The sequence below is a fragment of the Talpa occidentalis genome, unplaced genomic scaffold (genome assembly GCF_014898055.3).
Source record: "Talpa occidentalis isolate TD23 unplaced genomic scaffold, MPIMG_talOcc4v2.1 talOcc4.5, whole genome shotgun sequence".
NCBI classification, from domain to species: Eukaryota; Metazoa; Chordata; class Mammalia; order Eulipotyphla; family Talpidae; genus Talpa; species Talpa occidentalis.
The window spans coordinates 53,713,390-53,728,992 of NW_023604861.1; the positions used below are offsets into that span (position 1 = coordinate 53,713,390).

Consider the following 15,603-nt stretch of genomic DNA (forward strand, 5'->3'; position numbering starts at 1 on the left):
TGTAAATGGAACCCAAGTAAAAAACTGAAATATTTATCCCTTCATGCCTCAAAATAAAATACCCTCCTCATGACCTTCATATACTTTGGCAAACTTTCGTTCTAACAGTTGTTCATGAGAAAGTCCTTGCCGAGCTGGTTAACCTCAGTTTCCATAAGTATTAGACTAAGGGTGCAATGCCTCTAAGATTCACAGTGGAATACACTGATTGGTGGTCTTTAGATGTTCAAAAAGATTCTTTGCCAATAAATTTGGTCTGGATCCACTGAATGAGTTTCCAAGATCTTTCATTCTTTCCCCATATATATTTATTTCCCCTGTCAATTTTGGTCTCAAACTTGTCTCTTGGATCTGGCTTGGCACATATTTTGAGTCATGATGAAACTGGATGACAAAAGAAACTAAATAACTTGTTTTGTATCTGATTTCCTCTTATTAGCCACCAGCTCAGCTCTGAACACAGAGTGGATCTGGAGATGGAAAAGGAGTTCTGGGCTCCCAGTTTGTGGTTTCTGTCACCAGCTGTCTCCTTCTGCCACATTTTTTTTTCAGAAGGAATATAAACAATGATGTTCAAACTTAACTTTTGGAGACTTCTGTTTCCTCACTTTAAAGGACTTTCAGCTCCCTAGCTCTATGAAAAACATTTCCTCTTCTTGTTGGTTGTTTGGTTTTTGTTTTGGTATCATTTGGTATGTTTTCCTTTTTTTTTTTTTTTTTTTTTGTAAAGGAAAGTTAATATTGAAAGAGACCATAAGGAAAGAAGGAATAAATTAGGAACATACTAAATGTTTTAAGTTAGTTTCACAATGAATGAGAAGAGAAAATATTTGCTTCTTTTGTGCTCATCTGTTTTTATTTACCTTATTCTTTTTCTAAGAAGCTAAGGTCTGGATTAGTTTCCTAGCATAATACTGCTTAGGATATGACTGCTCACATTCCCATAGCTATTATCTAAATGAAGCACTACTCAAAGTATAGCTCATCCTTTGAAGATGGTCATTATAAAAACCATATGTGATCAGAACTAATGGAGCTCTAATATCTCATTGGCTTTCTGTATACAATAGTTAGTTAATAAGTATTTGTTAAATAAATATTTGGATGCCTTAAAGAATATAGTTTTCAACCAAAGGCAGTACTGCTGACATATCACTTGTATAATGAGTTCTTTTTCCCATTAGTGGTCATGTGTCAGTCTTAATGTCTTTTTTGTCTCTCACTTATTCCCACTTAAAGCACCTGGTACATGTTTAAGTGAGGACTATGTTTAAGTGCAGGACTATCTTTATACAGTAGTACTTCATGCTCTGACTTGTTAGGGAATACATTTTGGCTATGCCAATAGCTAACTCTCATCCCTTTAAGTCTTACTCTTCTATGGAATTGAAGCTAGTCAAAATATCCTTTACAATCTTCTTTCTCACCAGTCCCACACAGAAGTTTTAATATATTACATATATGATTCACACAAGTATCGTTATTCAGAACTTCTCTTCTTCGTAGCCAGTTTCTTGAATACCCATCATAACCTCTGCTGGTGACCTTATGTCACATAATTGAAGGTACCAAAGAACAATTAAACCAAAAATCTGCCTTAAAACATTGAAAGTTTATACTCATTGTTCACACAAATGTTAATAAGGCCAGCAAGGTGTGAGGTATTCATATGGTCACCCTGGAAAACCAGATTGACAGAAACTAGTCCTTGCTTACATGATTGCTGCTCCAGAAGGAGGAGATGTGGTAAATCTCACAATGAGTCTTACATTTTCTACCCAGAAGTGATACATGTCACTTTTCCCACATTTCATCCAAAACAAGTAATGTGATCACCCTAAAATCAGAGCGTGTAGGAACATGCAATCCTAAAAGTTGCCTGGAAGGAAGAGAGAATAGCAGAAACTCCTGAACAGCATTAATGACAAGTCCCAAATTTATCCCTCTTTTACCATCACACTCCTAGAGAGAAGGAATGAAATGGACATAGAAATTGAGCCCACAGGGATATAGATTTTAATTCAAGTCCTTCCTCAATGACTGGGTGACCTTGGGCAAGCTTTTAAATTCTCTGATCCTTAATTTCTGTATCTGTTACATAAAGGGCTAATAATAACTACCTTAAAGAGATGAGAAGATTAGAGAAAATATGCATGCTTCATGTGTGCACATAAAGATATATACAAACCTAGTATATGCTGGCTACTATCATTCGTGTTGCTGTTCTTGTTTTTCCTACGCTGGTTTGTCTGGAACTTCTTTCTCCTATATAGGCATCCATGATTTACCTGCCTCTCTCTATTATGTCCTAAAAACATTCCCATTCCATGACTTGGTGATGCCTCCACCACCTTGTTCCCCTCCCCTCTACTTCCTACCACTCTTCTGGGATGATCTACACCCTTCATGCAAACCTATATCATTGAAAGAAAAGAGAAGTAAGACTAAATAGAAAGAGTGAGTGATGTGTGAATGTATGTTTCTGACCAAGGTTGATCCTACAATTGAATGAAAACACAAGCACAAACCATAAAGGATAGGGGAAGAGCTTTACAAAGGACAAAGTTCATATGAAAAGTACTGCTGATTTCCCTGAGAGAAATTAAATTATTTATATATTTTTTGCTTTCTTTTTTAATTGAGGTAACATTGGTTTACAACAGTATATATATGATTCAGAGGTATAGGATGACACCTCTTCAGAAGTAGGTTACCACACCACACCCACTACCAAATTATTTATATTCTTGAAAGAATGTATCATTATTTTATATAGGTCACAAGTAAGGTAGTATCTTTTCTACAAACTATTCTGACTTTTTTGTTTTACATCTTTCATTTTTAAGTTGAAATACCTTCTGGGAAACTTTGAGCCTACACTGTTTATTGCTTCCATATTGTCTTTGACAGATTCTGGTCTTGAGTCGTTATCTAAAATGACAACAGGCTGCCAAGGACTTGATTTCCTCCCACACTTGATAGCCTGCCATATCATTTTGTTCCATGTTATAAGGAACATGTAGACATTTTTTTTTTTTTTGTTAGCCAGACTTTTAAGTTCATTCTGCATCCTGAGAGAAAGAGGGAGAGAGAGAAACAGAGGCAGAAAGAGAGACAGAAAAAGAGATAGAAAGATAGAGAGAGAGAGAGAGAGAGAGAGAGAGAGAGAGAGAGAAAAGAAGAAGAAGAACAGGAAGAGAAGGAGGAGGAGGAGAATGAATGAAAGAGAAAGAAAGCACTAGACAAACTCTGCTGTTTGGTGCACACCAAGGATTATCAGGACCACGAGAAATCCCAAATGGGAACATACTCTCCTGATGAAGGACACAATATCCACTTTTCTGTGTCTCCATATACCAGGAAATCCTTGGATGAGTAATTTCAGAGCCATGAGATAGCACTTTATCTCCTTATATCTTTGGTGTAAAATTTGATTCATCTGGTACTCATAATTTTAGAGTACCTACCTATATCCTCAGTCATCTGATTTATGATTCTTGGTGATAAGTACCGTTAATATCAATGCTTCTTATTTTTTCATTTGCAGGTACATTCTGCAATGTCTAGACTCAATTCATAAACTGTTTATTGACACCTTATTTCAAAAGATATTGACCCTAAACAGTAAAAGGGTTTATGGGATCAGACAGAGTTTCTTGTCACACTAGAAACCTCACCCAAGCCAGGGTGGCCTGCTAGTAGTTGCTAGTTTAAAATTTGTAAGGAGTGTGAGTTCTTTGTTCTGCAGAACTTGCAATTTGAAACCTGTTTGACACTTTCTGCCTAAAGTCTCCTATGTGGGCTTAGTCTATTTACAGCTATTGTTCCTTCTAATCCCTATGTTTTAGCCGGATCTCATTGGCCATTGTGGGTTCTCAATGAGAACCAGTCTACCTCCTCATCAGTCCTCATTAAAAATGGTTCTCTCTTGACCCAAGATATCTCCAAAGTCCCTACTATTGGGTATTTTATTTTATTTTTTATTTTTTTTAAGATTTATTTATTTATACAAGAACCGGGGTACAGGCCAGATGTGCGGGAGGGTGAGAGGATTCACCAGAGACAGAGTGGGGAACAGAACAGGCAGACTGACGAAATACACTGCTGAGGGGAGCAGCGGACGAGACAGGAGAGGTCTGCTTCACCATGTGGGATTCCCGCTGGCCGGCTGGGATCGAACCCACGCTTCAGAGGCTGCGGACAGCTTCACAGTGCAGCGCTCAACCACCTGTGCCACCAGGGAGGCCCCCATTGGGTATTTTAAATTGCAGGGTAGATGTCCTTGGCTCTGAAGATGACTGATGAATAAAATGAATATAACTAAATTCCATGGATTCTGGAAGCCCATATTGAAATTCAGTGGGTGGTATCAGGGATGAAGTCATATGTAAGGGTGACTGGTGAATCACCATATCTTATCTTCAGGTAGCATCTCCTACCACCCTGGATCCAATTTCCAGGCATATTAAACTTCTAAATCATCCTCTGATGCTTCACCTCTATTCACTTGGAAGAAGTAGGTATCATGACCTGGTGGTAGTAACAAATATTTAAATTTTTTAATGTCCACTGAAGAATCAGACATCCATTATTATATTTCTTTTTATTTATTTATGCATACAAGAACTGGGGCACAGGCCAGAGGTGTGGGGGGTCAGAGGATTCACAAGAGAAAGAATGGAGAGCATAACAGGCAGACTGACTGAAACACACTGCTGAGGGGAGCAGCGGGCAAGTCATGAGCGGTCTGCTGCACCACGTGGGTATTGCCCTGGCCGGGGATGGAACCCATGCTGCAGTGGCTGTGGACAACTTCATAGGCTGTGTCTCAACCCTTGCGCCAACAGGAAGGTCCCGGTTTTTATATTTCTTTAGAAGATTCTAACTTCTGAACTGATTTACTCCATATTATACCAAGCACATTTTCTTAATATCCTTGGAGATAAATTCATTTTTCCAACTTGTTTGTTGAAAAATCCAAGCCTACTGAAAATTTACAAGAACAACAACCTATATGTCCTTGAACCAACCAATTATTAACATTTGACACATTTGCTTTGTCATTTTCCTTTGTGTATGTATTTGTGTATACTTTCAAAAAAATTGGATGAACCATTTGAAGGAAAGTAGATATTATGATACTTTATAGCTACATGCCTCACCATGCATTTCCTAATGACAAGAACATTCTCCTAATCACACTTAGGGAATTTTGTATTGCTATAATACAATTACCTAATGTAGGCCCTCCCTGGTGGCAGAGGGATGACAGTCTTAGCACTATCAAGCTATAGCCAGCCACTGCAACATGAGTTTGATTCCCGGCCAGGAAGCTGACCTAGATGGCATAGTAGACCTCTCCTGTTTTGCCCACTGTTCCCCTCAGCTGTGTATTTCAGTAGATCTGCCTGTTCTTCTCCCCATTCTGTCTCTGGTGAATCCTCTCACCGCCCACACCTCTGGCCTACACCCCAGTTCTTATATGACTAAATAAAAACAAATCTTTTTAAAGAAACCAATTACCTAATGTAGAGTCTATATTCAAACTTTCCCAGGCTTTCCTATAATATCCTTTATAGAAAAGCTGCTTTTTTCTTTTAATTGGTGCAAGGATTTTGAATTGCATGAAGGGAAGAAATCTTAAAGTCTGCATCTGACTTTTTCCCGAGTATCCAGCTGACTTAATATTAAATAGCAAAATATGGCCAAAACTGGATGTACTCAAAACTTAGCTTTCTGAGCTGCCAATTTCTAAACATTATTCCTTTTAAATAATAATATGGGCTAATATCCAGAAGGGATGGGCAATTTATACATTATAATCAAATAAGGTTCTATTTTTGTAGTTATATTATGAGTGGTAATGGTTCATTAATTCATGTAAATGCTATGCTTTGATTTAAAATGCCATCATGTGGAAGACACTTGTGAGCTTGAGTCCCTTTGGGAAATACAAGACTTAAAACACTTAAAACACAATTTCTGATATTTTAATCTATTTTTAAGGAGTAGGTTTTTATTACACCATAGCTTAAATAAATGACTATAGCTATTAAAAAAGATATGGTGGCCTGAAAATTTACTAATACCAAAGTTCTTTTCCAACAACCTGTGTCATCACTTTATTTCAAATTATATCTGCACATGTGATTTCATAGCGATAGAATGGCTATTAGTCTTAGGCATATTCTCAAATATAAAAATAGAAAATTGGATACATTTGATGATTTAATTTCTTTCTTCCCTATGCCTCAATTATCAATATATTTCAGTAGAAATGAAGTTTCGTGTTTAAGTTGTGGAGTGAATGAAATATTTACTGTATATCCATCCTTGTTGATTGAAAATTTATAATACAAATGAAATTTGCAAGGAATTTACACAAAACAGGCAATAGGAAATAGGCATTCACAGGAAATAGGCATTCACAGAAACATGAAAACAGAAAATTTCTCATTAAACACATTAGCCCCAATGTCTATGGGAGATGGTAGGAAATAGAATGAGGAATGGTGAGAAAGAGGAGGAAACAACAATAATGAAATGCTATGAACTGAGAAATACATGTATTTAAAGAGCAGAAAGAAAAAAAGAGTGGCATTGTTAGAGAGTGACATAATTTCACATTTTCCCCTTATTACACTGAATAGCAATAATGACCTGTGACTTCCGAAAAATCTCCTTAAATTTAGGGTAGACTTCGTCAAATGGCTGTAGAGAAATCAAATTTTCATGCTCTTCCCTGTTCCCTTACGGCAATTTTAGAGGGCATCAAAGTCCCTTGAACCTAAGAGAGTAGACTAGGGATATCTAGTGGTCTACATGTAAAAGTTTAAAAAATAAAACACTTATAATCATCAACAAATTAAGTTTAGAAGAACAAAATCTTTTCAAATATCATACTCTGTCAAGAGATTATTACGAGCATTTCCTGACTAGACAAAAAATATAATGAATACAAATTATTTTAACTGTAAAGACAGAATGAGTGACAATAGTAAAGGAGCAAATGTCATTCTATTTTTCTACCACAGCATGATTTAATGAGAATTTTTAAAAACATGTCTAATCTTGTTAAAGATAAGCAAGCCTTTTTTATATATTAATAGTATGATTTAACCAACTCTAGCTGCCCCAAGAATAGGAAACGTTTTTCTTAATACATTTCTAAAATACTGGATACGGGGCCTCCCCAGTGGCGCAGCGGTTGAGCGCTGGGTTGCGAAGCTGCCCGCAGTCTCTGCAGCACCAGTTCGATCCCCGGCTGCTCCCCAGCCACAGGAGGAGGGCCCCACATGGCGCCCGCTGCTCCCCTCAGCAGTGTACTTCGGTCCTTCTGCCTGCTCTGCTCCCTGCTCTGGCTCTGGTGAATTCTTTCACCCTCCCACGCTTCTGGCTCTACCCAGTGCATGTATAAACAAATAAATAAATCTTTAAAAAAAAAAAAAACTGTATAGGAAAACCACTTAAGGAAAGTAAAGGAACCAAAAAACAAAATTAAAAAATAAATAAATAAATAAAATACTGGATACCATCAGAGCTGAATGGAGGGAGAGAAATGAATCCAAAGTCCTCATTAAAAATGTAATATTTTGAAAGGCCAAACTTGCTTCTTAACTTTTTCCTTCCCACTGATTTATTTCAGCCTTGCCTGTGATCTTCAAGTCATTATTCTCTGGCTGTTTGCTTTGTCTTTAAAATGTCAATGACATTTTCTCCTGCTCCCTAAAACTGAATGTCATTGTTTTATTTTTCTGCTATTTCTTAACCAATTCACACATCCTTCAACTTTCCAGTTGCCTTTTTTTTTTTTTTTCATTTTGATTTAGATGAGTCAAGATGAGCCTAAACACCTCAAAGTGCAGAGTAGAGCCCTTCTTGATGTATTATGCCTAGAATTGATTTTACATTTGGTCTTATTCAGAAAACTATCCATTTAAACAATCTTATTTTTAAATAATTATTCTTACTAAGGGCAGTGTATGAACATAAAATAGTTACATGAAATATAAAATAGGAATGTAAAAATAATAGTTTGATTTTCCCAGAAAAAAGGGATACATAGATGCAAAGGGAATCATAGCTACAATTGCTGTCTGGCATAAGATAGATGGTCAAGGGAGTTATGTAATTTTCCCCTTTTGAAATACATTCTTGTGTTTTTTCTAACTTCACTCAATCTATACTGTATAACAAAAAGGTATACTGTGAATATTCTCTGAATTACATATTACACAGATTATTAATTTTTAATGAATTAGGACAAAATCTGAAAATTAAAAGCATTCTGAGTGTAATTTGTTTTTCTGAGGAAATATTTTACTGAACCTAAGGGTAATCCAGATAGACAAAGTTATTACCAATGGAGAAAGATGCAGGAGATTGTACTGAATCCTAAGCAACCTGTAATGACTACCCTAAAAATCGAGTTTTAAAATAAATCACAAATAGTAAGTTATTACTTTGTCGTTTCTTTAATTTTCACCAAAGTACTATGAAAAGGTGCTAATATTTTCTAATTTCTGGGCCTCCCCAGTGGCGCAGCGGTTGAACGCTGGGTTGCAAAGCTGCCTGCAGCCTCTGCAGTGCCGGTTTGATCCCCGACCGCAGGGCGAGGGTCCCACATGGCGTGCAGACCTCTCCTGCTGCCCGCTGCTCCCCTGAGCAGTGTACTTTGTCACTCTGCCTGTTCTGCTCTCTGCTCTGGCTCTGGTGAATTCTCTCACCCTTCCGCACCTCTGGCTGTACCCAGTGCTTATATAAATAAATAAATAAATCTTTAAAAAAATATATTTTCTAATTTCTTTAAACAGTGGGTAGAGAGGATTGTTAAATTTTTGTCTTACATTATTCAGTACACATCTATGGATTCTAGCACATTATTCACATTATTTGGAATCTCTGCCTTTCCACATTTCTTCTTATAAGAAGTTTCTCTAAGTCAATATTTGATAGCAAATAGACTCAGTTTATTTCCTTAATTGGCTTTGATTTTTATTGGGCTGATAGAAGGAAGCATAATGAAAGTTTACACAAATTTTACACTTGCAAAGCAGTGTATGGATAAGTAAGTGTAGTTCTCAAATAGGCAACTACATCAGTGGCTAGATCAGCTTTGAAGAGGATAGAACTTAAGACATTAAATGTTATTTTTTAGATAACATTTAAACATTAAACATTAAATTTTTTAAATGTTATTTTTTTAAATGTTATTTTTCATGGTTGCAGGACTAAGGGTAGTCTTGCCATTGACTGCAAGTGAAGATTTACATTTAGAGAAGAGTGGATAGGAATTATTGTCAGTACCAACTTTTTCTCATCAAACATGATGTAAAAGCTATTCTAAGAGTTGACTGAATGTGAGTAAAGATGGGGCATGATGAATTGTTCACCGAATTCTAGATTATTATAGCTGGGGACACTACTTAAAACTTGATACCAGTATACTGAAGACCGTAAAAAAAGGCTTTAAATACCTAGTTATGTTCTTGTGGAACACGGTATCCTGAGAAATTATATAGGCTGCAAATGCAATATGGAATAAATAAAGAGTTAAAGAGAAAAAAAGGCTATTATACATAAAGAGAAAGCATTAAGAGAGAAGCTAATCATGCGGATTACAAAGGAATGGCTAGTCTTATATAAAACATGCTGTTTTCTGAGTAGAACTAAAAATAGCTTTCCTCAAATGTAATAAAGTCCTTTCTGGCTCCTGGAAAAGGTAGTTTCTATGTGTTCTATAGAGCAAGAAATCCAATATAGCATCTAAAACCATTTATTGCAATAAAATATCAAATTTTACATTTGTAGACCAGAAAAAACATTTACCATGTCTTATCAATATTTTATTAAATCATTACTAATGGTTTGGGGAGGAACTCCTTTTGAAGAATGATACAGCAAGACCTGATAATGATGAAATATTGACTGGATATCATAACAGCTAGAGTACTCTTTAAATATGTCTACAAGGGAACACAGCAGTTTGGGCCTGGTTTTCCATAACCAAAAAAAAAAAAAAAAAACCAACTTTCAAGTAGTAGTTATTCACATAGAAACATCCTGCAATGAAAGTCAAAAACTCAGAAATTGCTATGCCAAGATCTCAGGCTGACTGTAGGCTGAGTAATACACCGCTGTATTGAAGATGTGAAGGCTACAGTATAGGCTCTGCCCACATGCTGGCTGACAGACTGGGAGATGAGGGCCTGTCAGCTCTTCTCCCTCTCACTAGGCATGAAGATATACTCTAAAGAGTATACTCGTTTTTGTTCGTCCCAAACTTCACAACTCTCATGATCATCCCATAGAAAGCAAAGTTCCCATTCTTTCAGAGGAGTCAAAGAGGCATGGTGCTGAGTGGAACCAGAGACCCCCCACAAGATCAGTCCTATCAGTGCTCCCCACCCTACTGGGCTCATGGTAAGATGATACATCTCTCCTTTCTCAATTCAGTAGGTGACTGCCTTTTGTAGATTTCTTCCTGGCACAGGTTTTTATTCCGAGAGACAAAGGGAATGCTGGCTGACCATGAACTAACATATTTCCACAAAGTTTCATTTACAGTGTTGTGATCCAGCTGTCTCATTTTCCTTTCTCACAAGCCACTTTCTGAAGATGGCTTAGAAAAAAAAAGCATCGCATCCCCCAGGTGGCTTTAGGTGTCACTTGAAATGAGAGTCTAATGGCACGGCCCCAAGTTAGGTCAAGGCTATGCATTTAAGATGAAGTCTCTTTCCTATTTTCTTTAAATGTAATCTGTTTTGGAGAAACAGCCCAAGAAACATCATCTTGAAACATACTCATCTGATTTCATTTCCACAGTGCCACCTTCAGCCTCATCCATACTGTCATATTGCCTGAACATGTACTATTTCGTTTTTCCTAAGCATTACACACACATTCATCAGAAAAAAGTTGTATCAATTTTGTAATTTGCAAGAAGAATATGCAACTGCCATAAAATAAAAATCATCTCCCTCAGGGCATAGCCTCTATTGTTCAGAGCAGAAGAGTGATGCAATTTTTATATCTGTCATTTTTTATTAAGAAATAGTCTAGAGATGATGTTAAAAGTAAAATATTGCAGAGGGAATATTTAATTGGGAATATCAAAAGGACACAAGGTTTCCTTTGTTCATATCTACTGTTTATTTAAGGGCTCTTGGAAGATTAGATGGGGTTGTGATGCTTTTTTTTTTTTTTCTGAACCATCTTCAGAAACTGACTTGTGGGAAAGAAAAATGAGACAGCTGGATCACAACATTGTAAATGAAACTTTGTGGAAATGTGTTAGTTCATGGTCAGCCAGCATTCCCTTTGTCTCTGAGAATAAAAATCACTATCAGGAAGATAGCTGAAGTTCACAGTAGGCTCTCTGACTGAAAGAAAGTAATCCTTGGGATATGAAAGTACTCAGAATTTTTATACTATGGGTATACCTTTGTTTTTACAAGTTGTCTGATAACCAGTTGTGGGTTCTGCTACTTAACTTGTATGCTACAGTCTGTGCCTCCAGCCCACGCCCAAAAAATGACACAGATATAGGTAGCGAAGGTAGGTTTAGAAAAGTCAGTCAATTCCAGCTGAATCTATGACCTGCACCTGTCAAATCTGTGGGACTAGCAGAGACTTAAAATTTCATCTAGTCTTTCCAGGCATTTGGCAAGAACTGTCTACTCGTAGTTTACTTGGGATGGTCTTTTATAGTCTAAGGATGATTATGGAAATGTTATCACATTTTAATTCAGCGCCTCCTGGAAAGGTAGGAAAGGTGAGTATCATACAAATGAAAAAACTGAATATCTAGACTAAATTGTGAGCTTTCCCTAAGTAAGTGTCAGACAGGATCCAATTACCCAAGCCCCACAATTTTTCTCTTCCTACTACAGTTGAGAAAACCAAGAACACAATCAAGCTTGGATTCTAGTCACTTTTCTGTCACTGTCTAGCTGTATTCTGAGTAATTACAACATATTGCAGTCTACAAATTGGGAATAATTCCTGCTCTTTCTGCCGTACAATGAACACACAAAATGCTGATCCCCTACCTTCTTTACCTATGCTAAAAAAAAAAGAGGATATAAAATCCTTACTACAAAAATGACAGGAAGATTGAAACCAGATGGTATAAGGAGTGAGGATGGCAGATGAGAAGAGATGCCATTGTTTTAATAAGTAGTCTGGTGCCAGTTGTGAGCTCTTCCACTGAATTGCTGATTCTCCAGTGACACTGTCTGTGCCTCTAGTCCACTCCCAGAAAAATGATACAGATCTAAGTAGTGAAGGTAGCTTCAGAAAAATAGTCCATTTTTGGCTTATCATCTAATCAGATGTTTCTGTGGGAAATCAGCTAGCATCTTTGCTTCTCAGTTTCCTCAGCTAGACTTAGGAAGTCTTACCAGAACATCCTGAATATTTCTTCTGATCTAGTCCATGAGGTTTCTCTCCTAGTTTTCTTTCTTATACATCATGCTGCCTCTGAGACTGTTATTTCCCTAAAGATGAATAGCTAAAACATTTAATGTGTTGTAAAAAAAAAAGCAAGGTATTGCCAAATCAGTGTAACACATTTACAGTCCCACTGTGATTCTCTCTCTCTTCTTTTTAAAGACTGTTAGGAGCCTGAAGCAGCCTAATGGAAAAAAATCACCAGGTAAAGCATAATGAGGAGTAGTAGTCAAATTATTTTAGGAACTGCTGAGACACTGTTGGTGGTCTACTCAGAGGGACTCATCAAGATCATTAGTTTGTGCATCTCCCAACAGAGACAACCCTCTCTGAAGGTGTCCCTCCATCCCAGGGGTCATTAGTGCTGCTCACCTCTTGCCTAACAGCCAATGTCAGTTCTCAAAGAATCAGTCATTTAATTGGATTTGAAGAACAGAAAGGAAAAGTAAATTTTCAAGGTAAAATTCAGGGCAGAATTTAGGAAATGGAAGACCAGGATAGAGTAGCAGATTTCACAAAGTCTGATCCAAGATTTAGGCATTTCAAGCAAAATGCTACAAATGTCATAAAAAGCTAGGAAGAGCATCTCTTCTGAACTTGAAGAGTCATCTACCCAAAGGGATTCTCCTCCTTCAGGCTCTTTCCCTCACTCTTACGTGGACTGAGTGAGCTGAAGACCCAGGCAGAAACCAGCTGTGACTTCTCTAGAGGTTGAGGAGAGAAGCCTGGGACACACTGCACCCACATCTGGAGCCTAGAGAATCAGACTCTGCCCCAGTCACTACTTGCCTATCATAGTCCACTTTGCTTCTATGGTTCCCCCCAGGGCCACATTAGGAAGATGATCATGTTGAAGAATGTTTCTGTGTCCCTGGTGGAGAGGATATTATTTCTTCTTCACATTTATTAACACACACACACACACACACACACTCTCTCTCTAAACTCATTTTGGCCCAGTTCTTACAATTCACAAAGTGCTTCCATATCTGCTATCTTTTTTTAATATATTTTTTAAATAACATTGGTTTACAGCACTGTTTGTATATTAGAAGCACAGGATCTGCCCCCTCAGATGTTGTTATCACATGGCACCCACCACCAAGACATCCATAGTCCACCTCTGTTATCTTGAACCTTGCCTAACAGGTGAGGAGACACAGCAGGTGCCATACCAGTTTACCAATGCGACCGGTGACGTTCAGAAAATGTAGGCAATCTGTCCATCCTCCCAAAAATAAAGGGAAATGCAGGCCTCACTGTAAGTCTCTTAATAGCAAACCTAGTACTCTTGCTACCATTCAGTAGGAATTTAATCTTTGTTTTTCTAAATTAATCTAAAGATTTTTATTCAATGCCTTAAAAAATATGCAGGGAAATCTAAAAAAAATGAAATACATAAAAACAGTCCCTGAACTCAAGGAGGTAAATTTTATAAACAAATGAACAAATTATAAATGCTTAAGAAAAAGCAGTGATTCTCCAAAGTGTGTTAGAGGGAGACACTGGTCAGGAATTGTGCTGGTGGGCTGGAGAACTCATGTAATTAATTTTCTGGAGGAAGGTTTGGAGTTAACTTTTGGGTCTTTTTCTCAAAGCATCCACTTGGAGCATCTGTTGAAACAGGAGCAGATGGAGCACATCAGAAATGTATTTTCCTCTTTATTTCATCTCTAGTTCCTTGGAGAAACCTGGCAGCTAGGGTGCTGCGGAGATGAAATAAAAGTTCATTTTTATATCATCATTTGTATTGTAATGACATAAACAGCACTTGTTCCTGGGGAACATATTGCCCTCCCTGGTGAGTTTTATAATTAAGTCTTACTGAAGGAAACAAAAAAACAAAAAACCCTAGAAATGAGATCTAAGTGTGTTCTTTTCTGAATTATGTACTCACTTGTTTTGCTTTTTTTGCTTTGTTTTTGTTTTGCAGTGTCAATGGACACCTGATCTCCTGCTGCCTGTGATTGAAAACCAAGAGGCTTTGTTGTGCTGATTAACTGCCTACAATTTTTGCTGACACTGCCATGAACACAAAATGCTGATTCTATTCTTTTTAACCTCTGTGTGAAACTCTGACTTTTAATATACTTGTATGTTCATTGACCCTCCATAAAGATGTCTGAACTTGACTCTTCATCTGTATTTTCAGGAAATGTGGAGAATGGAACTTTCCTTGAGCTATTTCCCACATCCCTGTCCACATCAGTAGACCCATCCTCAGGTCACCTGTCAAATGTCTATATCTATGTGTCCATATTCCTCAGCCTTTTAGCGTTTCTGCTTCTGCTTTTAATCATTGCCCTCCAGAGGCTTAAAAATATCATCTCCTCCAGTTCCTCCTACCCAGAGTATCCAAGCGACGCTGGGAGTTCTTTCACCAATTTGGAAGTCTGTAGTATTTCCTCTCAGAGGTCCACTTTTTCAAACCTTTCATCATGAAGAAAATGGAAGATTCCTTAAATGCTGCAGCAGCTTCAGTTTTCCCTTCCGGGAATTATTGCATCTGAGCTGTTATCTCATGAAAGAAATGCCACCTTTGCTTTTTTCAATCAATTAGATCTGTTGCTCCTCCTTCACTTCTGATTTCTTTCTCTGTTCATGATGCTGTTCATTTGGGACTAGAGAAGCTGATTAGCAGAAATGCATGTAAATCTTGAGGTGCAATTTCACACAAACCACTTGACAAGTCTGGAGCTGGCTTCTTCAAGGTGGATCAGTTCCTTCTACCCTGCTGGACACCTGAGGCAGAGCTCACCTGGGGTAGCCTCACAGTGGGTGCTGGGGCTTGCACTTGCTTTCACTTCTAAAACCGTGAAGCCAACTGAACCAGCAGACTGACAAGATGTAATCTAAACTGTTTAGAAGGCATTTTCCATATTAAAAAGATAAAGTGGAATCATCAAATTTTAAAAAGTCACTTTAGATTTAATGTATAACATTTCTAAAACTGGAGTCAAAAATATGTTAAATGTTTTATTTAATTTCACTTTAACAAATGAAAATTACACATATTCATAAATCAAATCACACTTGGAAAAGTTTTGGAAGTTTACCTTTTAATAGCAAGACAAATATTTGTTGCCATGCAATTTGTAATTTATTTCTGCTTCCTGGATTTTTTTCTTATTATTTATAGTATAGCCATAACAC

The 15,603-nt window shown here is 37.3% G+C and overlaps 1 protein-coding gene across 3 annotated transcripts in view; it reads left to right on the forward strand.

Annotated features, from left to right (window-relative positions):
- The window catches only part of SERTM1 (serine rich and transmembrane domain containing 1), a 40,356-nt gene extending 24,995 nt beyond the window's left edge, over positions 1-15,361 (forward strand). For all 3 annotated transcript variants that reach the window (XM_054701439.1, XM_054701438.1, XM_037527187.2), the window contains one exon: positions 14,384-15,361. In XM_054701439.1, coding sequence (XP_054557414.1) covers positions 14,569-14,892 — 324 coding nt within the window. In that variant the 5' untranslated portion in view covers positions 14,384-14,568 and the 3' untranslated portion in view covers positions 14,893-15,361. The remainder of the gene's footprint in view (positions 1-14,383) is intronic.
- The last annotated feature ends 242 nt before the right edge of the window (positions 15,362-15,603 follow it).